The 27,060-nt window shown below is 44.1% G+C and overlaps 1 protein-coding gene across 1 annotated transcript; it reads left to right on the forward strand.

Moving 5' to 3' along the window:
* The first annotated feature begins 1,101 nt into the window (after positions 1-1,101).
* Positions 1,102-24,461, forward strand: PANK3 (pantothenate kinase 3). The gene is made up of 7 exons (XM_045820398.1): positions 1,102-1,471; positions 8,104-8,456; positions 9,321-9,574; positions 11,978-12,154; positions 14,108-14,231; positions 16,992-17,117; positions 18,560-24,461. Exons 1-7 carry the CDS (start codon positions 1,444-1,446, stop codon positions 18,608-18,610), a joined length of 1,113 nt encoding a protein of 370 aa, XP_045676354.1. The 5' UTR covers positions 1,102-1,443; the 3' UTR covers positions 18,611-24,461.
* Positions 24,462-27,060: the final 2,599 nt, after the last annotated feature.

Below are 27,060 nucleotides of genomic sequence, written 5' to 3' on the forward strand. Positions count from 1 at the left end.
TGGGGGGGGACCAGGGCTCAGAGGCAAGAATGCTGCCCCTCTTTATCTGGTTAACTTTGAACTTCCCCCCTGAATTCCACTCCCCTGACCGACACTTTTCTTCTCCCTATCAACAAATATTTAAGAACGGTTTGCTGGGTACAAACCCACTATTTTCTCAGGTCACTGACCACCTGAATGAATCGCCCGCAAAGATTCAATCCCTGTCTCTACTTATTGGGTCTGGTAGGTGACAGGCAGCACAAATGACAACTTCTCTGGTTCACTGTGAGAACTAGGACATCTAATTTTCTTCTCTGGGAATCAACTTCCCTTTGGGGAGGAAGGAGCTGGGGTGCAGGGCCCCCTGAGGGGGACTGTGGAAAGAGCAGGCGCTCCACAAGTGATTTCACTTCTCACATCCTGCCCCATCTTCAAAACGACTGCTAATAATAATAATTGTACGTAGTTCACAAGGCTGCTTAGGTAAATCAAATAACTCGCGGAAAGTGCTTAGCAGAGTGCCTTGGACATGGTTACCATTCGATACACGTTACCTATTACTATTGTTGCCATTATTATTATCAACACCATTACTCCCACTCCAGTACTTGTGGTGTCTCTATCAAGCCAGGACATTCCTTTGTGAATGACTTTATACGTGCGTTCAGCGGTCTAAAGAGCGTCTCCACAGCCCCGGACTTAGCACTTCCCATGGCAGGATGACCAGGTTTCCTCCCTCAAGGGAAAGTCTGCGACTTCGACTTCTCCAACAGCCATAATAATATCAGCAAAGTTCCTTCCCCTCCTTCTCCTCGGGCGGTGGGATGAAGCCAGGCAGCTAGACTTCCGCAGCCCGCCCACACCAGTCACCATTGGCTGCCTCGTCACTGGCGTGATCGAGGCCCCGCCCCTTTCTCTCTGGGACCACTCTGAGGCCATCTCCCGAATGCGAGGGGCCTCGGAGGAGCGGCCGCAATGTGGCCTGGGCCTTGTAGTCCATCCGCACAACTGCAGCCAGAGAACGGGGCCTCATGACCCAAAGAACTACAATCCCCAGCAGTCCGGCTGGGAGCTGGGAGAAGGGGGGGCTCCAGTCACGTGGGCGCTCGGCCTGGGCGGGCTATTTCTCAGTGAGGCGGCGGCTACTGGGGGACCGGGGCCTTTTGTTTAGAGCAGCTGTGGGGGGCGGGGGCCCCCGGGAGAGGCGAGGCCGGCGGCCTTCCCCAGCTCGCTGGGTCCTGGCCACCCCTCTAGGGGGTTGGGGGACCAACCCCTGGGCCGGCCTCGCCTCGGGCGCTGCCGTCCCGCCCTAGGCCCGCCCTGCCCGCCCCGCCCGGCTAGCTGAAGGGGTGGAACCGGCCGGGCCTCCTCGCAGGGCCTAGCCACCTCCGGAGTCGCCGCCGCCGTCACCACCCTCCGTGCACCGAACGCAGGCTGCCCCTCGCCCCTAAGGCCGTCGCCATGAAGATCAAGGACGCCAAGAAACCCTGTAAGATGGGGGCTTGGGCTCGCTGGGCTGGGAGAACACCTTGGGCGCCGTCTGGAAGCCCTTTGGCCAAGCGGCCTGGTCCAAGCCCCTGGCTCACGGCTGGTACCCCGTATCGGTTGGGCGGAGGGATCTTTTCAGCACCGGGTTGGAGGCGCCCGACCCATCCCCCTATACTTGCCTGCGAACCCCTTCCGCCCCCTGGCCCCTTTCTCCCACTTCCTCCTCAAGATCTGGGAGGTGCGAGAGGGAATGTTTAACTCAGCCCCCAGTGCCCTCTCGCAGCTTCCTCTGCACTCTTGCTGAAAATGAAAACGGGTGGTCATGGCTGTCAAATTGCGCCGGGGCAGTCACCACCCATCTTTCCTGGCTGCTGGGCTTTCTGCTTGTGTCCTTGAAATCCCGGTGGGTTCCTGGGGGTTGTCGCTGCTGTTACAATTGGAGCTTTTAAATGCGGGTGCTTGTTACCTGCCAGTGACTTACTTTTGTTTAAAATAAAAACTAGTATACGTTTGTTTAAGAAACAAAAAGCTAAAAAAATGCAGGTATTTCTGCCCCTCGAAGCTTACCAGTACTATTGGTTAACTAATATTAGCCACTGTTAAATATTTTGATGAATATTGATTTTTTTACAACTGTAGGTGCAAAACATTCTATGAGCAGAGCAACTTTTATTTGTTTTATGAGCTTTTTAAAAACCTTTTACTTATTTAAATGGTTTATTTAATCACACAGCTACTGTGATTGTCACACTTTAAGTCCATTTTTGCAGAACTAGGAATGTGGGATGCATGCTCGTGTCTTAGAACTGTGTTTCTGTTCTGCAGTGTTAGAGTCGAGTGTGATCCAACAGTTCTAAGAAAGCTGATATGAAGGGGAGCTCTGGCCTTTTCCGGCCTCCCTCCCCTCAACGGCTAATTGTTTTATAAATGTAAGATAATTGGGTCTTAATTTTGCAGGTGAGGACATTGAACTTTATTGAGCCCAGAATAACTTTTCCGAGGCAGAGCCAACCAACTGTGCCCTAAGCAGGTTCAGGGCCTTAGGTCCGCCGACTGGCTCATCATGGTCTATATGTTCTTTCTTCTGCGCCCAGAGAGCGTAGTCTGTGCACTTAGAGAAACATAAACCTTTCTGCTCTGGGAGGTATATTTGCCATTTAAAAAAAAATTAATGATATAATTTAAAAATTGTATCATTTAAAGAACTAATAATTGCTTGTGCTGAAGAGTTTTTGTTCAAGGAGTCTATATAAACCAGTGATGTGAAGGCCTAAATGACAGCGTGATTACAGGAGCACTTCTGATTCACATTTGCTGAATTACACTTCTCTTGAACAGATGCAGTATGTAAAACTCTGGGGCATCTTCCCTCGACGTGTACATTTCATCTGCTTGCCTTAGAATTTCCTGTTTCTTTTCCATTTTTTAAATTGTTTTTCTTTCCACTACAATTTATCCCCCATATACCCTCCCACCTCCTCCACCGCCCCTGCCCTGCAGTCACCACATGGCTGTCCTTGTCCAGAAGTCCTTTATCCTCAATCCCTCTGCCTCACCTTCGCCACCTGTCAGCCTGCGCTCTGAGTCTGTCTCTGTATTTGCTGGGCGGTTCCGTTTGTTCATTGGGTCCCCCGTATCAGTGACTTGTGGTGCTTGTCTTTGCCTGCCTGGCTTGTTTCACTTAGCATCATGTTCCCCAGGTCCATCCATGCTGTCACAAAGGGTATGACAGGCTCAGGTCTGACTCTCGAGTTGTTTTTCCTTTTGCCATGGTAATGATGTAGTTACTTAGATTTGAGAAAACTCGGAATCAGATTTGAATCTCCCCTCTGTCAAAGGTGTTTTCAGTAAAGATGATAATAAAGTTTAGGTGGAGAAATGAAAGAACGCCTATTGACTAAATCAAGTTGGCTGTCAGTACACTGTGGTACATTGTGAGACAATTAATGTTAAAATAGGGTCATGCTGAAAAACCAGTCAGTTCATTTGATTTAGAAGTCTAAAAACACATTCTCAGTTTCTCATAGATGAAAGGTGACTTGACTGCCTACTGATTCTTTACGGTAAAAGTAAAGAACATCTTGGTTTTTTTGTGTGTGGGGAAGAAAATAGGACCTGTCCTGGAAATACATGTAACTGGAAAGTGTCCCTTCCGATTTTTTAGATCACTCCGGTTAGATAAAGACACACTTACTTTGTTTTTGAGAGCTGGGGTAGGGTTTTTAAGTCATAAACTCAGCGAGCACCTGGTGTGTGCTGTCGACACGCACCGCATCCTTCAGTCCTGGCGGCAGCGCTGGTGCTGGAGCTATTGTCTCATGCTGGTTCCGCAAGAGTCTTTGGCTTCACGCACTGTCTGTCTTGCTCACCTGAGTCTTAGAAGACGTTTGCTTTTAGATGCGTCTCTAATATATGACCAGATTATAAACCAAATGCACGTATTTAACTAGAAAATAAGAAAATTCATCCAGGATTAGCCTTTGAAAGTATGTACGAATCCAGTTCCCAGAGAAGGATGAAGTCAGACTTGAACCTAACGAGAAACTTTTGCTAGTTACAATCTGACAACAGAAATAAGGGTAACGTTTGTTTGCTTTGCCTTTATGGTTTTCACACTGCTAAATATTAGATATTAAACATCCGAGCAATCACATGTTCCTCTACCTCAACTGCTGCGGTTATTAAGGTAATAGGCTCTTTGGCCTTGGTTTTATTTACCTGCGTGGCATGTGAAGTGACTAACAAAGTGGTAGTAAAATATATATATTTTTTACATTTGATGTGACATAGGTTTTGGAGTCTGTGCTTTGCTAACCCAAGCAGTAAGTTACCTGAAGGTGTTGACAAAACCACGGAGAATTATATAGCATCTATTTGTTTATTTCTGTATAATTTGAATTGCCTTGTAAAATGAGTCACTACTTAAGAATGATCACTTCCAGAAAACATAGGTAGGTACTACATTTATGGACCTTGGTCTCAGAAGGGTTTTGTGAACTTGACCTTCAAAGGCAAGGGAAGTAAAAGAAAAAAATAAATGAATGGTTCTACATCAAACTAAAAAGCTTTTGCATAGCAAGGGAATCCATCAACAAAACAAAAAGGCCAACTACTGAATAGGAGAAGATATTTTGCAAACGATATCTCTAATAAGGGACTAATATCCAAAGTATATAAGAATTCATGTAACTCAACAAAAACAAAAAAAAATACAGTTTTAAAAATGGTCAGAAGACCTGAAAGCTTTTCCAAAAGCTGTCTGAGAAGATGCCCAGTGTCACGAGCTGTAAGGGAAGTGCAAACTGAAACTGCGTGAGATGCCACCTCACACCTGTTAGAGTGGCTATGATCAGTAAGACAAGAAATAACAAGTGCTGGAGAAGTGGAGAAAACGGAACTCTTGTACACTGCTAATGGGGATGTAAATTGGTACAGCCACTATGGAAAACAGTATGGAGTTTCCTTAAGAAATTAAGAATAGAGCTACCATGTGACCCAGCGATCCCTCTTCTGGGCATCTACGAAAATAGTTTGAAAACACTTATTCGTAAAGACGTATGTACTCCTATGTCCCTTGGAGCCTTACTCAGAATAGCCAGGACATGGAAGCAGCCTAAGTGCCCTTTGACACATGATTAGATAAAGGAAAGATGGTACATCTACACAATGGAATACTACTCAGCCATAAAAAATGACGAGACATTGCCATTGCGTCAGCATGGATGGATCTAGAGAGTATCGTGCTAAGTGAATAAGTCAGACGGGAGAGGACAAGAACCACATGGTTCCATTCATATGTGGGACATAAAACAGAAAGCAACAAGTACAAACTCATAGACACAGAGGACAGTATGGAGGTTCCCAGAGGGGAAAGGGGAGGAGGGTGAAGAGGGTAGAGGGAGTCCAATACATGGTGACGGGTGGAGTCTAGACTTTGAGTATTGAGCACACAATGCAGTACACAGGTGAGTTGTCATAGAACTATGTACCTGAAACAAGTATCATCACTTCTAGTAGTAAATAAGATACAATTGCATATGATAGTTTCTAATAACCCATAACTAATTTATCAAAGGGGGGTGGGAATTTCCTTAGTCTGGTTTAAAACAACAGCATTTTTATTTGGAATGATGATTGGGAGTAGTAAAATGTCTGTTATCTAAGAACTTGAAGCACATCTGAAATTTGCTAGTGCACAGGCCCATTTTAGAATTTTGTTCCTTAAAATAGTCCAAGTGTTTTGAACATTTCTGGCATTTGGTTTCTCTTTATGCTAAAAACAATGAAATTCTAATTTGGCATAGGATCTCTTTGGGCCGAAGTCTGCATTGGGCCAATAGCAAGTAAATAGCTCTTTAATGATTCTCCCCACGCCTTTACCAATACTTGGCAAGATACCAAACTTTTGTAATACAGCTTTTTTGAAGTGAACAGTCTAGCCCTTGTGGCTACGTGTCTACTGCTGACTAATCATTTGACAAGATGGTTAGACTTGTGGGTTCCTTTTGCATACATAATCTATTTGATAAAGAGCATGATCTTTGGTAGTACTCTATTGTACATTTGTCTACACATTTTTAAAAAGATTTTATTTATTTTTGGAGAGAGGGGAAAGGAAGAAGAAAGAGAGGGAGAGAAACATAAATATGTGGTTGCCTCTCACATGCCCCCCAACCTGGAACTCTGCCCACAACCCTGGCATGTTCACTGGCCGGGAATCGAACTGGTGATCCCTCAGTTTGCAGGCCCAGTGCACTCAGTCCACTGAGCCACATCAGTCAGGGCTTACAAATGTTTTTTACTTCCCGTGTACTGCATCTCTTTTGAGATAGGACAGGTTTGGTGGTTTCATGCAAACAGATCCACAAAAGCCTCCTAGGAAGCAGAGGAAGGTTTTCATTTTTCATTTTTATCATTTTGGTGATAATTATACCCAAACAGTCATTTTCTCTCTGGGAAAGAGTAAAACAACATTCTCCTGCCCTCTAGACTTTAGAAACAGAATTTCATCCTGTGAGCCTTTTTACTCCCCACTCAGTAGTTAACGCATTTTGGAGTTGGCTGTTGGTATCACCTTTGGGGTCAAAACCTTGGTGCTCATGCATAGCTTTAGAAAAGTAGTTAATTTTCTAATATTTTATCTATAAACCTGAAAAACTTTAGGCAGCAAAGTTCTTTTGAAACCTAATCATTCATGGTTTAGTGTGAGAATTAAAAATTCTTCATGTAAGTGTTACTGGAACTTTTGCTTTTCAGAATGACATTATTCAGGTATTTATAACCTAGGAGCAGCCAGGTTTGACTGAAAATAAAATTACATGAGCCTTGAACCTGGTAATGCTTCAGCTTTATAGTTTGCTCTCTGAGTAACATTTTTATTGGTATGCACATTTTGACACCTGTGTCTGTTTGACATTGACAAAGGCCCAGAAAGGAAAACTGAATGCTAAATGATTTTTAATGTGTTTTGAATTTTGGAAAATAAAAGTTTTCAGCTTAATCTCACTTTGTAGGAATTTTTCTATCCCAAAGTGTACTTTATGTGGCAGTAGAGGTTTCCACATCCACACCCCCTTCCTCATGAAGTCTGTAATCAAGCATTAATGATATAGGAGAATTCAGCCCTGGCTGGTGTGGCTCAGTGGATTGAGTGTCAGCCTGCGAAGCAAAGGGTCGCTGGTTTGATTCCCAGTCAGGGCACATGCCTGGGTTTCGGGCCAAGTCCCCAGTGGGGGGTGCATGAGAGGCAACCGATTGATGTTTCTCTTCCTCTCTCCCTCCCTCCTTCCCCTCTAAGATAAAAAAAATGAAATCTCTTAAAAATTAGGGGGATTCATTTGGTTATATAATGTCAGAAGGATCCCTATTTTATCTAATGGCCATGGAAGTATACTCTAATGACATAGATGTGTTAACAGATTTGGAAAATTCTGAAGGAATCTCCAGTTTATTGGACCAATGGAGCTGTTCCATACTGTTTTCTTTAACTGTGTTTGTCTAAGCAGATGCTGGCTGTGAAATCCGCCCACTCCCTGTAACTGTCACTGTTGTGGCTTGCTGCTACTGATTTCTTTGAATGGGGGGGTTGATATGTACCACATTTTTCGCACCATAGGACACACCTAGGTTTTAGAGGAGGAAAATAGGAAAAAAAATTTTCGAAGCAAAAAATGTGGTAAAATATTTAATAACATAAATGACATTTCACCAATGTAAACAGAACTCAACAGCAGCATTAACAACCATTATTCCTCCCAAGTGGGAGTGCAACTTATAGTTCAAAAAATAATTCTACATAAATCTGTTTAAAACAGGAATTCTGCATTTCATGAATAAACAACGTAAAATGTGATAGCACATTTCTTTCTACCAAAGAATATATTATTCTATGGTTTCTGTTTTTTACTTAATTGCAAATAACCTGTCAATTTGTTTCAAAAAATGTATTATTTAAGATAGCCTTCATTGCTAACGACCCAACAAAATGAAGAAAATTTAGTCAGTTTTTCTTGCATCTTAGTTTATATAAATTTATAGTACCTGTTTAGGGTATTGCTACACTAGCTTCCCACATTATGATCTAAATTTATTTTACTTTTTTAAAGTTTCTTGTTTTCTTTCTTTTACCCGCAGCTTTCCCATGGTTCGGCATGGACATCGGGGGAACGCTAGTAAAGCTCTCATATTTTGAGCCTATTGACATCACAGCTGAGGAAGAGCAAGAAGAAGTTGAGAGCCTGAAAAGTATCCGGAAATATTTGACTTCTAATGTAGCGTACGGATCCACCGGCATTCGGGATGTGCACCTTGAATTGAAGGATCTAACGCTCTTTGGCCGGAGAGGGAACCTGCACTTTATCAGATTTCCAACCCAGGACCTGCCTACTTTTATTCAAATGGGACGAGATAAAAACTTCTCAACCTTACACACGGTGCTCTGTGCTACAGGAGGTGGTGCTTACAAGTTTGAAGAAGATTTTCGCACAGTGGGTATCTGTTCATCAAAGCCAAAAATTGATATGCTTCCCCTTTCGTTTTTGAAATACGAGGCTAGGTTTCCATCTGGCATGTTTCTTAGATTAGTTCCTCCTGCTGATTCATGACTAGTTTTTGATTTGGGGCATTTAAACACCTTTATAGGATAAGTAAAAATTGCCCAGATTGGCAGTTGTTCTTATATTTGCTAAAACCTGCTCACTTTTAGGGACTGCAACAGTCAAAGAGACTTTAATGAATTGGGCAGTGTACAAAGCCAGATAAAAATGGGGCTTGAATTACTTTCACTGTGGCTGCATTTTGTTCGCAGCTTTTTGAGTGATGTCCGTATAGTCATCTCTCCTGAGGCCAGCTCCTCCCCAAACCCCAATACTGGCATTACCACCTGAGCTCCACCTCCTGTCTCCTCCCCCACTCCCCAGGTCCATGGAAAAATTGTCTTCCACGAACCTGGTCCCAGTGCCAAAAAGGTTGGGGACTGCTGCCCTAGAGAATGTGGAAACAGGACGATTCTTTGCTTTGTACAACTTGCCCCACCCATTGCAGACGTCTGGCATCCCAAGTCTCTGGTACTGAATGTTAGGTTTGTCCCTCTTCCCCATCTTTGTGAAAACTGGTGTCCCTACATATTTCCAAACTGCCCCCAGAGTAACACTACTGTCACTGACAACCACTGGGCCAGATGGAGTCCCAAAGGGATATTGACATGAAACAAAACAAGGAAGAATGTGGGTGTCATGGATGACTTTGAAGTTTTGTAAAGTACATGAAAATTATACAGTATGATTGAGTCAGTATTCTGAATGCTGTTCTTTGTTAACATTATAAAACGTTTTTTGATTCTTTTTTTCCAGATTGGAAACCTCCACCTGCACAAACTGGATGAACTTGACTGTCTTGTGAAGGGCTTGCTGTATATAGATTCTGTCAGTTTCAATGGACAAGCAGAGTGCTATTATTTTGCTAATGCCTCAGAACCTGAGCAATGCCAAAAGATGCCTTTTAACCTGGACGACCCCTACCCACTGCTGGTGGTCAACATTGGCTCGGGAGTCAGCGTCTTAGCGGTGCACTCCAAAGACAGCTACAAACGAGTGACCGGCACAAGGTGAGCGGCCTTTTCTGTTCGCAGCATCCGTGCCGTGTTGTGCACGGAAGTTGTGGACTACTCTGTTCACACCAGCTTCATCAGAAAAATGCCACGTACTTGTGCCACGGCAAAGAATGTAGATGTGCAAATGGAAGTTAAAGTGTTACAGGTAGTGTGTTTTAAAGGCATGTGTATGAAATGACACAAAATAAAACCATTAAATATATTTATTTAGTTAGCACAAATTGGCATTACAATTTTTATAGTGTTAAGAGTGAATTTTTGTTGGGAATGATTCCAGTGATTTTATTTTCCAAAGCATTTTTCTTCTTTGCTTATATTTCATTTTTTAATTAGAGATATTTAAGCCTAAAGTGTGCCATATCCTGATTTCATGCAGAATATTGGGCAACATGTGTGATTAGTTCTTAAAGGATGAATTGAGCGTGAGCTCTTTAATGTTCCAAACATCTCTCAAAATTTCTATTGTACCTGAAACAGGAATGTGAATCAAGATTTAAAAGTTTTCCTTGTGATTCTGATATGTACTTTATCAATTTTTAAGGAGTGCAGGCTCCTGTTTATTTCATTGAGAATGATTTGGGAATACTTTAAGACTGATTTGTGAAAGAATTTGTTTCGATTTTAAAGTAGTACTATTTAAATGGTACTTAAATTTTATCAAATTTAAGTATTAAAGTATTTAAAGATTTATATGTTGAGTTTAACAAAATGGGTGCTTTATCCCTGTGGTGGCTGAAAAGCTGCCCCCGTGTAACTGTGTGATGCCAGAGCCCTCCCTCACCTGCTGTGCTGCTTTCTGCGGTTCCCGTTACTGCAGGTCAAAGGTACTAAACCTTAATGTCTGGAGATAGCAGTTTATGAGTTGTGAATTGCATGCTGTTCTGAGCAGTGTGATGAAATCTCCACGCTGTCTGCTCATGAATCACCCCCCTTTGTCCAGCGTGTCCACAGTGCACACTCGCCGCCCTTCCGTCACCGAGTAGCCATCTCGGTTATCAGACCCGCGGTTGCAGAGCTGCAGTGCTTGTGTTCAAGGGACACTCGTTTTACTTAATAGTCACCCTCCCAAAGCACAAGAGCAGTGATGCTGGCAATTCAGGTGTGCCATCAAGCAGCCTTAAAGTTCTTCGAGTGCAAGTTCTTGACTTAATAGAAAGAAAATAAATTGTATGCTAAAGGAAACAAGTTTTCTATGTGTGAAATTGTGAAGGAGGAAAAACCGCCTGTTAGTGTTGCTGTGGTACCTCAGACTGCCAGCATCACAGCCACAGCGTGTGGTGAGTGCTCAGTTGCGACGGAGAAGGCCCCGGACCACGAGCGGAGGAGGCGAAGAGAAAACGTGCTCTGGCCGATGGCGACGTGTTGCCCCAGAGAGCCCTGAGTCCAAAGGAAGACTCCAGCAAGGGGTCCCCTGAAATGGGGGACCACTTTCACCTAACTTTTATTACAGTCTATTGTTATAATTGTTCTAGTCATTATTAGTTACTGTTAGTCTCTTACTGTGCCTAATTTATACATTAAAGTTTCTCATAAATACGTATTGTAGGAAAAAACAGCATATATGTACTCTGTTCAGTACTGCCTGCAGGCCCAGGAGTCCAGTGGGGGTCTTGGAACGTGTGCCCCACAGACCAGAGGGGACTACCGTACTACCCACTTAAATCAGCTCTAAAAGACAGAAATGCAGCCTGTTAGTTCCATCAGTAATTCAAGGGTAGACATCTGTTGCAGGTTCAGCTGAGACTTGGGGGCACAGGCCTTACTTTTAGGGATTAGAGAGGCCTGGTTTTATTTTGTGAGCATATCCAAAAGAATGCTAGAACCAAGTACATTTTTGTCATTAACGTGATGAGCAGCCTGACATAAATTTCCTCACTGTCTTTATTCCTGGGTCATGTTAAATGTTAATGTAGCTCACTGATCTGACTTCAGCCTTGTCAGGCCAAGTAAATAGACCTTTCACAAAATCATTGCCTGGAAGTCATTTAGAATGTTTTCTCACAAGTTTTCTCCTTCTAATTCATACGGTATGAATTTTTAATATGTAATCCTTTTACACACACAAAAACATTTATTCTTGGTGATAAAAATATGAAGTATCAGATGAAGTTACTGAAGACAGAAAAGGCCTGCCTGTCCTCGTGTCGTTCGCACGGAGGAGTCTTTCCCTTAGTCTTCCTCTTCGGCTTATTCTTTGGTCGACAGGTTGGTGTGGCTGAGCATTCCTAACCTTTCCTCACTGTGTTCGCATTTCAGCATTTAGCACTAGCAGTGTGTTTGTGTGTTTACTGAATAATTAAATGCTCCGCCCTTCTTCTTTGGAGAAGGAATACAGTGGGTAAATGTAGCTCAAATGGAGCACTGATTTATTTGGTTTGTTTGTTTGTTTGTTTATAGCCTTGGAGGGGGCACCTTTCTGGGCTTATGCAGTTTACTGACCGGCTGTGAGAGCTTTGAAGAGGCGCTTGAAATGGCGTCCAAAGGTGACAGCACCCACGCCGACAAGCTGGTCCGTGACATTTATGGAGGGGATTATGACAGATTTGGCCTGCCAGGCTGGGCTGTAGCGTCTAGGTAAGTTTAACATTTATGTTGTAATTAAAGTGGCTTACTTATATCCGGAATATATGCCTGTAAGGAACTTAGACAACTTACACCAAAAACACCCTGAACAATCAAATTACAGAATGGCTGGGGGCCTGAACAGACATTTCTGCAGAGAGGTCACACAGATGGCCAGTAGACATGAAAAGATGCTCAGCATCATTAATCATCAGAGAAACCCAAATTAAAACCACAGAGAGGTATCACCGCACACCTGTGAGGATGGCCACCACCAGTGAGTCCACAAACAAGTGTTGGCAAGGGCGTGGAGAAAGGGAGCCCCGGTGCACTGTTGGTGGGAGTGCGGACTGGTGCGGCCGCTGCGGAAAGCAGTGTGGGGGTTCCTGAAAATATTCAGTGTAGAACTGCCGCACCACCCAGCAGTCCCACTTTTGGGTACTTATCCAAAGAAATCCGAAACACTAATTTGAAAAGACACAGTCCCCTCTATGTTCATTCGGTGGTATTTATGATAGCCAAGATACGGAAGCAACCCAAGTGTCCGTCCTTAGGTGATTGGATACTGAAGTCACAGTAAGTGTGTGCAATGGAGTATTACCTGGCCATTAAAAAAAATAATAATGAAATCTTTCCATTTGCAATAACATGGATGGACCTAGAGGGTATTATGCTAAGTGAAATAAGTCAGACAGAAAGACAAATACCAGATGATTCACTTATGTGGAATCTGAAAGACAAAAAAAAAAAAAAATGAACGAACCTACAGATACAGAGGAGCGTATGAAGATGGACAAATTACCAGAGACAGAAACAGTCCCAGGGTAAAGTACAGCACAGGGAATACAGGCAGTAAAAATGTAGTCACTGTATGGTGTCAGACGGGCACTAGACTTTATCAGTGATGACTTCCTAAGTTGTATAAATGTCTGGTCACTATGTTGTACACCTGAAACTAATACAGCATTGTGTGTCAGCTGTAATTGAAAATTTAAAAATAAATGAAGTTGGGCCTGGCAAGCTAGAGCGTCGCTCTGACCCACTGAGGTTGCCAGTTCGACCCCCAGTCAGGGCACATCCGAGAATCAACCAGTGAATGCGTAAATAAATCAGTATTTCCCCTGTCTCTTTCTCTCCCTGCCTCTCTCTAAAATCAATAAAGAAAAATTAAAAATAAATGAAGTTGCTTATTTAGTTTTCAGAAAGCATCAAATACATCAGGAAATTATAAGGGGCCTTCCTCCTACCCAGTGTAGGCTCCAAGTTTTGGACACTCACTTGAAAATTAGATATTAAAGGTCTTCCTGAGTGCAGCCCATGGGAAACCATTTTTATTCTGGAGTACCCTTTTAGTGTTTCTCTATGCAGATACAAAATCATATCCTGCCCTCCACTTACATAAAAGATAACATTCATATGCCATTGAACAGCACACTATACTTTTATTTTAAAGATTTTATTTATTTATTTTTAGAAGGAGAAGGAGAGAAACACTGATGTGTAGGGGAAACATTTCTATGGGTTGCATCTCACACACCCATCCGGAGGACCTGGCCTGCAACCCAGGCATGTGCCCTGACCAGGAATCGAACTGGCGACCATTTGGTTGGCAGGCTGGCCCTCAGTCCTGTGAGCCACACCAGCCAGGGCTGTATATACTCTTCAACAGCAATATAACCTCATCTGGCTCTCTGCCTGCCTCCCCTCCCTTTCTTTCCTCCCTCCATCCCCCTTTTCTTCCCTTATCTTCCTCCCTCCCTCCCTTTCTTCCCTGTTAACAGCTTCACAATATCTCATTGTTTGATGTTTGGGTTGTTACCATTATTTTTGCTATGTACAGTTCATTTGATCAATGAATAACCCTGTGTATGTGTAGATTTATCTGTAGGAGAAATTCCCAAAATGTAGGAAGTGTTGCTTTTTATCTGCAGATTTGATTTTATTTGCTTTTTCATTTCTCTGCAGTTTTGGCAACATGATTTACAAGGAGAAGCGCGAATCTGTTAGTAAAGAAGATCTAGCAAGAGCTACTTTAGTTACCATCACCAATAATATTGGTTCTGTGGCACGAATGTGTGCTGTTAATGAGGTAAAAAAATTTAATTATTTGAAAAATGCGGATGCAGTTCTGTGTACAAACAACAGGGTTTCTTCCTGGTCTTTAAGGAGGCCTGTCAAATGCAGGCCTAGTGCATCAGAGCCCAGGACTCACTACATGTGTGTGCTCTGTACCCATTGTTACGTTACCTTTAAAGAAAGTAGCCTGAATTCGAATTGGGAATAGGACAAATCAACATTTCCGTTTCACCTTGGAAATACAGTCACGTGCTGGTTAACAGTGGCCACGCCCTGAGAAACGCATTATCAGGCGATTTCATTGTTGTGTGAACATCACAGAGAGCACTTGCCACAAACTTAGGTGGCGTGGCTTACACACCCCTGAGCTGTGCCGCAGAGCCTGGTGCTCCTGGGCTACCAACCTGTACAGTGCATCACTACACAGAGCAGCATCACTACACGGAGCAGCGTGAGACCAAGATGAGCACGGGAAGGGAAGGGAAGGGTGCGGTCCTGGCTGGCCTGGCTCAGTTGGGTGGTCGGGCATCGTCCTGTCCACCAGAATGTCATGGGTTCTGTTACCACTCAGGGCACACGCCCAGGCTGTGGGCTCTGTCCTGGTTGGGGTGCACACAAGAGTAACCAGTCGATGTTTCTCTCTCCCATCAGTGTTTCTCTCCATCCCTTCCCCCCTCTCTAAAATCAATAAACACATCCTCAGGTGAGGATAGAAAATATAATTTAAAAAAAGACGACAATGAAAGGTTGCAACCAAGAGACCCAGCGAACACGAGATATGTGAGGCTGCTGCTGGTGTAATGTGGCATCCTATTCTGTAGCAGACTTTCTTTTCGGAAGCAGAAAGAGTGCACTCTAGAATAACAGTAAAATAGCATGGTGAACACATGAACCAGTGACACAGTCATGATCATTGTCATGTCTTGGGTGCCATGCTTTGACGTGACCTGCAGCGCCGTGGTTGGTTCACACTGGCGTCACCGGGAAAACTTGAATAACGTGCTGTGCTGCAGCATCTCTAGGCAACGGAAATTTCCAGCTGTTATAATTTTACGGGCCCCCATCGTATTTGTGGTCCAAAATGTTCTTATGTAGTGCGTGGCTGTACACGACCTAAATCTCTTAAGATGTAAGAGAAAAAAGCCGGGGTTTTGTTTTTTTTTTCTTTTATGTTAATGTTGCATCAGATGAGTGAAGTGCTTGGGAGTTTTCTTGCTGCCCTCGGCTTCTTTACAGTGCTGCCTTGTTGCATATGGATCAAGCAGCATTGTACAGGGCTATGAAGGCGCTGAGACTGCTCTTCGCGGGAAGTGTGGGTCGTGTGTGCCGACGAGACCACGCGCTGCCGGGCTTACATCGGGGCTGTTTGCACAGTATTTGGAGGGGCCTGCACAGTTCTGCTCTCATGTGGTAGACACATTTGTCCGTTTTATTGTTGCAAATATCGAGTACTTTTTAACTGAACGGAGAATTTGCTTTTTGAGGGAACCCTGTATTTGTACATTCATTCAGTATGAATGAACGTTTACATATTGCCATGTGCCAGGCACTGTTCTGGGCACGTGGGATACATTAGTGAAGAAAACAGTGATTTCTGACTCCGGCATCTACTCTGGTGACGTAGGAAATAAAGAAGTACACTAGTTTGTGTTAGTGGCAGAAAGAGAAAACCCAGCAAGAGAACAGAGAGTAGACCGGAGCGTGGCAGAGGGCAGATTACTGTGTGATGGGCTGGTTGAGGAGGCTTTACTGAAAGTGTGGCCTTGGGGCAAAGATTTGAAGGACGTGAAAGAATTATACCTGTAGATATTGGAGGTGAGGGGAGTCTCTGAATAGAGAGAACAAAAACTCAAATTAATCCTGGATTACTGTTTAAATCCAGAATAACAGTGTAGTTAGGTTGGTGGAGAGAGTCACTAGCCTGCATTTTAACCCTGGTTTTAGGAATATTTCATCTCTGGGACCTTTTTCCTTAGCCCCGTAGGTCTAGATTTTCACTGGCCAATTAATTGTCTTCACAGCAGTGAAGGCCGTAGTCTACACAGTCACTTTCAGCGTGGAGTCAGTATGTTACTGTGAGAGTGCAGATAGGTTTTCTGGAGACACCTGTTCCGGAGAGTGCCAGCTCCTCCCTGTAAGACTGTCCTTTGTCTTGTCAGCAGTGTTTCTCCAAGGTGTTACGTTCAGGGGGTTATTTTTTGGCCTTTTTCAAAAACAGGTCTCTATAATCATTTACTAGGGTCGTTTCCAGAACTTTTCTTTTTTAAAATAGACTTTATTGGGGGGGGGCAGAGCATAAGTGGAAGAGGCTATAGGGAAACTAAATGGTAATGGGGAAAATACAATTAAAATAGACTGGTTTTTAGAGCAGTTTTAGGTTTAGGGTCACAGCAAAAATGCATGGGAAGTGCAGAGACTTGGCAGGTCCACTCCCTCACACACACACAGCCCGGCACTGCGTGGGCGCACCCCCCCCCCCCCCCCGCCCGTGAGCCCGCACTGGCACATCGCACATCATTGTCACCCAGAGCTGCATCTGGGTTCATTCTGGGTATGCATTCTCTGGGTTTTGATAAATGTGAAGTAACATATCCAGAGCTAATCTGTTTAAAAAATACAGGATTATGGAGGTATATACCAGGAATGTAACAAGCCCTAATAAAAAGTTACTTGTTTACATTTTTAAGTAGAGATTTTGTAAAGCCTTTCCTGTTGTAAAATCAACTCATGATGCCTTCTTGAAGTCATTTTCTTTCTTTTTTTTTCCTCTTAGAAAATAAACAGAGTTGTCTTTGTTGGAAACTTCTTACGAGTCAATACTCTCTCGATGAAGCTTCTGGCGTATGCACTGGATTATTGGTCGAAAGGACAACTGAAAGCGTTGTTTCTAGAGCATGAGGTATGGCAGCACAATGTCTTGAGTTTTAATAGCCTGCTTTTGTGCGTGGGTTTCATGCACTGTGTCTTGCTCGGTGTTTGGAAGGGAAGCACAAAGCCAAGACTTGCCTAAGTGCTGCATTGACGCCCTCACTTCAGCCTGAAATGGGGCAGGGGCGCGCCGTGACCTGGCCAGCACCCCGTTTGGATGAGAACTTGAGAGTCCTCCTGAGAGGGAGAGCACAGCATCAGGTCTGTGAGCTCCGTCAGTGCTGGGCTGCCTGTACACTACGTGGATCATTTGTTTGTTGATTTGTTTGTAATTTTCTTTTAATTTGATTTTCTTCCCTGGGGTAACAAATGTGAAATGTGAACAGTAGAAAACTATATAACTTAGCAATGAAAATTCTCCCTAATCTTCCCACCACACAACCACAACCTCACCCACACTGCCAGAGGTAACCACTGTTAGCATTTTGGAGATTATTGTTTTCTAGTTTGGGGGGTTTTCCCCCCATATTTGTTCATTACAGTCAAGTTAAATTCTGATCTAAGCGAGTACAGGTCACATCATGTTTCAGAGTAAGGAACTTCACTTTGAATGATTTTGGTTCTGGGCAGTCAGATGGGCTCAGCCTGTGTTCTCCCCAGAGCTCCAGGCCCCACTGTCACCCTCGCCCTGTGCAGACCGCAGCTGTGGGCTCTCGTGCAGCTGCATCAGCACGGGACACGCGGAGGCAAGTGGCGGGCAGAGCCTGGGGACCTCACTGAGAACGCGGGGGCGGGGCACAGGACTGCCATAATAGCTCTAGAAGCTTTCGTGTCTGAAAGCCACACTTTAAAAATAGGTATTTCAAAGGCATATATATTGAGAATACAGTTTTGTGTTTTGTTTTTGTTTTTATTTAAGATATTTTTTTATTTTTAGAGAAGGGGGAAAGGGAGGGAGATACAGAGGGAGAGAAACATTGATGTGTGAGAGAAAGAAACATCAGTCGGTTGCCTTTTGCAGGCCCCCAACTGGGGATCCAGCCAGGTGTGTGCCCTGACCAGAATCGAACTGGTGACACTTTGGTTCACAGGCCAGCACTCAATCCACCGAGCCACACCAGCTAAAGCTAAAATTCTTCATTATAGCTGACAAAACAGAAATTGGTATATTTCTAGATAGGTGTTCTTAAATTAGTATAATGTAAATACTTGTTTTTAGTTTTCTTTTTAAAAGATTTTATTTTTTTATTTTAGAGAGGGGAGAGGGAAGAGAGAGAGAAGAGAAACATCAATGTGTAGTTGCCTCTTGAGTGCCCCCTACTGGGGACCCAGCCTGCAACCCATTGGTTCACGGGTCAGCACGCAGCCCACTGAGCCACACCAGCTGGGGCTAAATATGTGTTTGTAACTGGTTGATACTATATGCTCATTTAAAAGCAGCACTGCATTAACGATTGTTTTAAAATTCTACAGGGGTACTTCGGAGCAGTTGGTGCACTTCTTGGGCTGCCGAATTTCAGCTAAAGCGTCAGGTTTCTGTCTGCTAATGTCACCCAGGAGGAACTGAAAACCAGAGGCATTTTACTGTGTTATTTGTCACTGGGAACCAAAGGATGAAAGAGTAGCACTATTTCTGTTAATTTTTAAATGTCAAAACAGTAAGCTGCTAAATGTTGCCATATTACAGCGAGAACTGGGTAACAGGTGAAGTGTTTCCAACTGAAATGCTTTCCCTTCTGTACATAGTCAGTGTTAAATCCTTAAATGCAATACAGCCTCTGATTACTGAGCTTCTCTCAAACAGATTTTCTATTTTATGTAGCCAACATTGCGGTACTGTATGCTCAAACACAAATCTTTAAAGTCTCAGACGTGTTTAGCTCATGAAAATAATTAATTCTGAGTACGTGTTACAAGTCTGTTCTGTGTGTGCTTTGGTTACTGGTAAGCAGACAGTAACGTACCCTGTATCAAAATTAATCGAAATGGCAATCAAAGATGATCATTTCTATGTGATTTTGGAAATGTTAAGGGATTATTAATTATTCATTATCATAGTTTTCCTAACATGCCCCCACCAAAATCATGTTTTTATCTTTTCCCAGAAGTACCTTTTACAAATGCCATAATTTAATTGAAATATTGTTCTTAAATAGTAGTCTTAATTTCCAACAGATACTAGAAAATGCACATATTTGGTGGCATTGCACTTCCTGTATTTTATTAGTTAGTACATTTTAAAATGCTTAAAACTTTTTCATTGGAGACTTGATTCCTTATTTGAAAGAGCACTTGATGGGGCCCCGGGAGTGCGCTGGTGGAGCGTGGTCTGCGTGCATCGGGAGAGGTCTCTCCACACCGCGGGGGTGTCAGGCCCCAGCTCAGTGCTTTCTGTTTAATCAGGTCCAAACCGTCAGAGCTGAAGACTCATTTCTGTTGTGAACAGCAGCAAAATCACATGTATTCTAAATTAATGGTATGGAAATCCAAGAGTTATTTTGAAACTCTGGAACTCTGACAGTACTGCAGAATTATGAAAGAATCAGTGTTTTGTACATTCTGGTAATGAAAGAACTAGAGTTCCAAAATTTATAAATCTCTTTGCCTTAGAATTTGTTCTCTATTTTGAATTATTTTTTATACTGTTATAAATTTTTCCAGATTTTCACTTTGGTAGGTCAGCAAAGTTGTGAAACTGTTTCTCATGGTTTACGAGATAGGGAGACTTAGGAAAACTATTCACTTCCTCAAATTATCAGTAAAGCGGAATGTGCTCTGAAGAGCGTGAACGTTGTTTACATCACAGGAAGAAGTGTCACGATGTGTTTTCCCACAGAGTCCAGCTCTGCTCCGCAGAGAATAGTTTCCAGGGGACTGTCAAGAGGTGCTTGATGAAGACATTCCTCCTCAGCATCTCTAAAATCTGTGCTCAACTGCGTAAAATTTAGTTTTTTCTACCTAAAGACATTAACATGAATAACTGGGGTGAATGTGTAGAGGGGAAAGGACGTCCATGTCAGTTTTTAGAATTTAGAATATTTAGAACTTTGAATTCGTGTCAATCAGCTGTCACTTTGAAAACCTACTGCTAAACATTAATATTTCCATTGTAGCGACCAGATCATTCCAGCCAAACGTTATCTGTTCAGTTTATTGTAAAATGTTGTGATCTGGGCACCTGCACAAAAGGTTTCTTTTGAAGGACCGTGACTTCCCGCCCCGTTCCTGCGGCGCACTGTCCTCCATCAGCGGCCGCGGGGCGGGGCGGGGCGGCCTGTAAATGGAGGTGCAGCCAACATGGCCTCAGCCCGTTGGACCGGCGCTGCTCCATGTGGGGCTGGGTGCAGACTTCTGTCCCCAAGAACCGCGGCCCTCTAATTAGATGCCTGCGCAGCGAGGGCCACCTCGGCCCGCGCGCGCGTGGCTCTTCCCAGGTGTGCTCTGGAATTGGGGGGGGCCTGCCCAGAGCCCAGTTTTGGATTCTGATCTCCAGGGATTCCCCGAGAGAACACGGCGGTGAGTGGGTTCGGTTCCGATCCCAGTCAGTGCAGTGCCTCAAGGCTGCTCTTGGACGGTGCTGGTGGAAGTGCAGTGTGAGCCACACGTGATTTCACACTTTCACACTTACATTACAGAGACAGGTGAAATGCATTTTCATTGTACATTTCTATTTAACTCAGTATATCCAGTATGTTATTTCAACGTGTAATCAATATTAAAAGTTGTCTAGGAGATATTTTACCCTTTTTTTTTTTGTACTTAGTCTTCAAAACCAGTTTGTATTTTAATACCTACAGCACATCTCAGTTGAGACCCGCCACCCAGTTCAAGTTCTCAGGGGCCACACTTGGGCGGTGGCTCCTGTGTTCGTGCCATTCTAGAGCTAGCTCTTCAAAAGGAACACCATCACGGGTCCATGAAAACTTCACGAATGGGCTTTTAAAAGAATGTTTGAGAGGGGGGAAATACGGGAAACTTGTCTTTTAAAAAGAGAAAGGGGGTAGGAGGTAGCTCATTTGGACTAGTTCACTTTACACAGACAAGCTGTATTTCTTTTTCTTATTTTTAAAAATATTTTATTTATTTATTTTTAGAGAGGGGAAGAAGGAGGAGAGAAACATCAGTGTGTGGTTGCCTCTCTCTCACCCCCTACTGGGGGCCCGCAACCCAGGCATGTGCCCTGACTGGGAATCAAACCCGCAACCCTTTGTTTTGCAGGCTGATGTTCAGTCCACTGAGCCATACCAGCCAGTGCATGTATTTCTGACCATTCCAAAAACTTATGTCGCATCCTGGTGGCATTGGTGATACATCTCAGCCTTCCAGCGACAACAATAGACAACAATAAAGTTGCCCAGGACACATTCTGTCTGCCCTCAGCAGGCTCCAGAATGCACATTCCCTTCGCTGAAGCAAATTGGATGATGCCAGTGACTTCAGTTTGGCCCCGCCTTACCTAATTTAATTTTGAGAAGCCAATCTTAAGGGATTAAAAAGAAGCCCTGTTCATTCTTTGTGGAGCTATGTACACAAAAGAAAGTCTTGAATTTTTGGACTTAATTTTCATTCTTAAGAACTCAGATAACATTTTTCAAATGCAGGAAGCACTATCAATTGTTTTGAGGCTTAGTAAAGGACACAAAGTCTAGAACTTCCCACCATCGACACCACCCCTCAGAAAAGACAGCCTTTTAACTAGAGACTTCAGAATGAATGGCTTTCAGGTCTCCACCCCGACTTCTCCAAAGAGAGTATCAGTAGACGTGCCCGCCTTTTGACACGGGCAGTTCCTTGGTCAGATGCTCCAACTTAAATACGTGGACCCTCAGTATAGGAAAGTCAGTGCCGTTGCCAACGCCACACGTGGTAACTGACAATCCTTTTCAGAGGTTCGGAATATTTGCCAAATGTCAGGCTCTGCAAAGGTTGCTGAGTTTCTTGCCTTGGCATGCAGGTGTGATTGCCGGACTGTACGTCCTGGCTCCCAAAAGTTTATTTTCTGTGAGCCGAGTGGTGCGGCCAAGAGGGAGGGTGGCCCTCCGTCCGGCGGTGCTCTGCCTTGACTGCTAAGGCTGCGTTCTCCGGGGGAATGCCGCGCAGGGCGAGCACTTCCAAGTGTCCTCTGGAAGCACTGTTTGTGATGGGAAATTTTTCATATTTTATCATTTGGGGTGGGGGGAGAATTGAGCACTTAATGCTCTTCAGTCTGTTGCATTTGAGAATGTAGTTTAGAAATTCTCCTTTAAAGCCATGTCAATACTGAAACAATAACCACCAGAAAAATAAGTGTGCATTATTTTTCACTTAACTTTCTGTTTTGTAGTGTATATAAACAAAGTACTAGAAATATATTGCCTTTTGTAATAATACTCTTTGACCTGTTGGAGATGGTTTGCCATAAAATGTCAGCAATGGCCTGTTTGCCCTATAAGTTGGTTTATTTTAATGCTTTATTGTAATACTGAAGGAATTTGGCCAGCTTTGCTTGTATCATCAGATTATCTCACAAAATAATGTGCTTTATGCTACCACCTATTTTCAATATTTTAGGCAGTAGTTGTCTTATATTTTCTACTGAGCCTGGTAATCGGCAAGGACCCAAGTAAGTGGGGGTTTTTTTCTTCCTTTAAAGTATTTTAATTGCCTATCTTTAAAAATTGTGTTGTAGTAAGTAACTCAGCCCAGCTTTTCAGCCATATCTAACTTCTGAGTAATGTCCACTTTCAAAAGTTCAAATGTCTTGGTAGCGCCTGTGACTTCTGGTGTCTGCCTGTGTGTTCAGTAGGTGGGGTCACAACTTGGTATTGTGCTAGAAACGGCACCCGTCACTGGTCTAGCTTTGCTAAATGTTACTGCCTTTCCTTGGAAAATGAGGATGTTGATTTGTTACAATGGGATTGTCAGTTATCAGGTTCCTGGGAAAGACAGTTACTTGCTTCGTTTGTGGCAGCAACTGAAATAGTCTGATCACATATTAGCATCATGTGTTAGAATTAATTTCATTTGTTTGTGTTGATTGGTACTAGATTTTGAATTCCCACCAAACCAGTAGAATGGTGTCAGTTATTTCTCACCGTGTTAAGTTACTGCCTGTGATGGCCAAGTAGACAGATCTTAAAGCAACACGAAGGGATATGTGTATGTTCCTGTGTGTGTGTGTGTGTGTGTGTGTGTGTGTGTGTATGCGCGCACACTTTAATCTGTACAGCTATCCGGGCTTTTCGTTGTGCTGACTTCAAAACTATGTGGGCATTATAACTTTATTTACATTCTGGCTCTTTCTGTAGTCAAAGGTTAGTTTTCTTACACATTTTCAGCTGCCACTAATTTGTTTTTTAAAAGAACTAATGAGGATTGTATTTTTCAAAGGAGTAAATGAAATTAAAAATTAAGATTTTGGATTATATAAGTATGCAACTACATTTCAGTTCTGAGATAGTGTTTTTTTTTTTTTGCTGTTAACATCTTTCACACATTGCAGTGCTCACAGTTGGGTAGCTTCTCAAAGGAAGCCTCAGCTTTGACGTAACGCATACAGGACAAGTGAGGACTGCGGGCAGCTGGCGATCCGCTTAGCCCTCCACCCCGTCTCTGCACTGGGTGGTGGTTTTGCCTTTCATCTGTCAGTCAGTAGTTGTCACTGGCACTATGCCATTTTAAAATTTGCCACTTTTTTTACAAGGTACCCTTTTCAGTTTATAACATTCAGGATGAAAGCTAACGTCATACACCTGACATCAATTTACTAGTCTCCTTGTCCATATGTAATGAGTGGAGGTAGATGTAAATCATGTTAAGATGGTTTTATCATGTTTATACATTGTGTGCTTTCACTTTTTTTTTTTTTTTTTTTTTACTTTTTAACAAGTTCATTTGTCTTAATTCTGCCCAGTCACTGACCAAACCATACGTAGATGTCTGTGTGGGTTGAGTTTGCTTACGCAAGCCACTTCCGTGTAAGCTGCCTTACTCTGCCGCGTCGTCGTCCAGTCTGACTGGGCTGTGTCGCGTCGGGACGCTGGCGCCGACCTCTCATGTAAAGATGTATGATGTGTAACAAACTAAGTTATAGCCTGTTGTAACCTATGAAACATTTCGTGTAAATTGTCTAATTTATTTTTTCATTTATGTACAGTTTCTTATGTAAATTTTTAAAATACCTGTGGCCTGTTCTGGAAACATCTCATACTCCTTAATGCTGCTTTGCATGAAAGACACTTGGGTTTTGCTGGTTCGCATCGTATGGCCACCGAGCCAACCTCAGTCTCTGCCTTCTTTTCTGTAGTTTAACTTTTTCTAGTGTCGTTCATACTCTGAGTCAATGTTAAAGTCCTGCTTATTTCCTACTTTCCAAATAAATTCTCTAAGTTGTTTACTCTGCGTATCCTTTTGTTACTTATTTATTTTGCACGTTGTGCTCCCGCATTTCCCTTGTGGTTCCCTGTAAGGTTTCCCTGAGACCAGCGACGGCAGAATGGAAGCTGCCGTGAGAGCCAGGGCCTGTCCAGGCTGCCCGCCCCGCTGTCCCCAGGCCTGGGCACGCAGGAGGCGCGCAGTAAGGAAATGCAGGTGGAGGGGTGACCTGCAGAGAGAGGGCTGCCTCGCAGGTCTCCCCGCGCAGGACACGGTGACGGCTGCTCGGCACCTTCCTCTCCACCACATTGGAGGGCACAAGCGTGCGTTCTTTGGAGATGCGGGCCTTGAAATGTAAGGCTTCGTCTGCTAACACGTGCAAGGCTCTGCTTTTCCTGGGAAGGCGTGTCCCCTCACGCCAGCCATGACCGTACGCAGCACCTGGTCTCTGCAAGCTGTCAGCCGCACCTCACGGCGGCATGGGCCCACGGTTTCCTCCCAACTAAACCTCACGTGTTTGTCTTTAATGGGCAGCACCTGGTAAACATATGTAAAAAGACTGATCATCTTTTTTAACGTGAAGAATAAAGTCGGAAGACTGACTTGCATGACTGTCTAGACTCCAGGCACACGGGGATGACTGAGAACATGCCAATGTCATGCACACTGCATGCCCTCCCCATTTAAAAAAAAAATCCGGTGAGCAAGAGCTAGGGTGAAAGCGGTGTGAGCCGGTAACTAAGGGATAAAATGATGAATGGGGCGTGGAAATGCTGGGACAGAAGCAGTTGGAAATAAGCTACGGAGAGTAAAAGCAGTTTGGGGCTAGGAAATAACACTGGCCTGGACTCGACTACACCCAGGGCAGCTAGTGTTTCAGCTTCTAAAGTCTACAGGTCACTTCCTACGTTAAAAGCTTCATAAATTCCTATTTTAAGATATTCTGCTTCTGGATTTTTAGGACATTTAAGTATTTTTTCCTAAAATAAACTTTAAAAAAACCTGACTCATCTTAGGGACTTTATCCCCTTAACTTAAAAGTGGGTACTTTTTAAAAATCCTCACCCAAGGATAAGTTTATTGATTTGAGAGAGAGAAACATCAGTCAGTTGCCTCCCATATGTGCCCGGATCAGGAATCGAACCTGCAACCTTTTGGTGCACCAGATGATGCTCCAACCAACTGAGCCACCCAGCCAGGGCTCAGGCATATTTAAGGTCCATGTGCCTCACCACATGCAGAACGAGGCTCCTGTTGAGCAGACATCAGAACCCCACCACCTGGACAAATAGTTGGATAGTACGTCCCGGCTCCCTTGTGGTGGAGCAGGTTTATATGACACTCTGGCCCACTCGTGAGTGAGTCGTGCCTGAGAACTTGGGACAGGAACCCTCCTTTCCCTCCAGTATCGCAGCCAGCAACCTTGAAGCTAGTCCGTGAGTCCAGATCCCTAAGTGAGTAAAACTGACAGAAGCCCCTGTCCCCAAACCCCCACAAAAGAATGAAAGTGCTATATACCACGAGGAAGGAAAACTTCATTTAGGCCCAGACTTGAGGGGTAGCTACCACAGCACAACCCATCTGATGCAGGGACCCCAACTGAGAGAGGTGGAATCCCACGGAAGAACAAGACCCCACAGGACGTGGGACTGGCAACAAGGACACCTGTGAAAAGAATGGCCATTCGTATCAGGAAGAGCCACTTCAGACACCTGGTAACCTGGAAGGCCAGGTCCTGTGCCGATGAACTCCTGGTCTTAGGAGAAGTTGGGAAACGAGGTGACAGTAGCATAGATTGGCAGCTTTGTTTCCATTTAACAATTCACTTCAAGAAGCAGGTGGGTTCAGGAAAGAACCGGCCAGTTTGTGAGCAAAAATTAAGACAGGGCGAGGACCAAAGCACGGAGGCTGCTATAATGAGGGACCGTGAATGCTGAGTCGGGTCGGGGGGACGTGAAGACACGGGCAGGGGAGTTGGGGGGACGCTAGAAAGCATGTGTCAAGGGGTAGGAAGTCCTGTGGGGTTGCAGTGGGGTTCCTAAAGGCAGTGAGGAGGAGAAACCAGTGGCGAGGAAGGAGGTTTGGGTGGGAAAATCACAGCAGCAGGTGAGGAAGCCAATGCCCCCATAGAAACCACCTCCGGCGTCATCATCTGCAATTCTCCCCACGCACGATGTGTGTGCAGATGACGCTTCATTGGTCTGTACACGGGAAACCTCTGTGGTTTTGTGAACCGATGTCATCCCAACGAACCCGATTAAAAAATTCAGCGAACCTACCGAACACCAAAGCTCAGCCCGACCTCCCTCAGATGTGCTCCAGACACTCACATCAGCCTCCAGTCAGGCCAGACCACAGAACACAGGGCCCCTGCATGTATAACAAGGCACCGACAATCCGTGTATTTATTGCACACCGTACCGAGAGTGAAAAGCACAGCGGGGGGACGAGCCCCCGTCATTAACGTACACAGCGGAACACGCCAGCAGGCAGACACCTAATGGGATGCAAAACCACGAAACACAGCATCCAGAGACTGATGGCGGCGCAGCGCACTGCAGAGCGTCTGTTGTCTACCCTCGAGGTCGTGGGGTGCCTGGGGGCTGGCTCGCTGCCACTGC

This window comes from Phyllostomus hastatus, unplaced genomic scaffold, assembly GCF_019186645.2.
Source record: "Phyllostomus hastatus isolate PE091 unplaced genomic scaffold, TTU_PhHast_1.1 phas_contig_150, whole genome shotgun sequence".
NCBI lineage: Eukaryota > Metazoa > Chordata > Mammalia > Chiroptera > Phyllostomidae > Phyllostomus > Phyllostomus hastatus.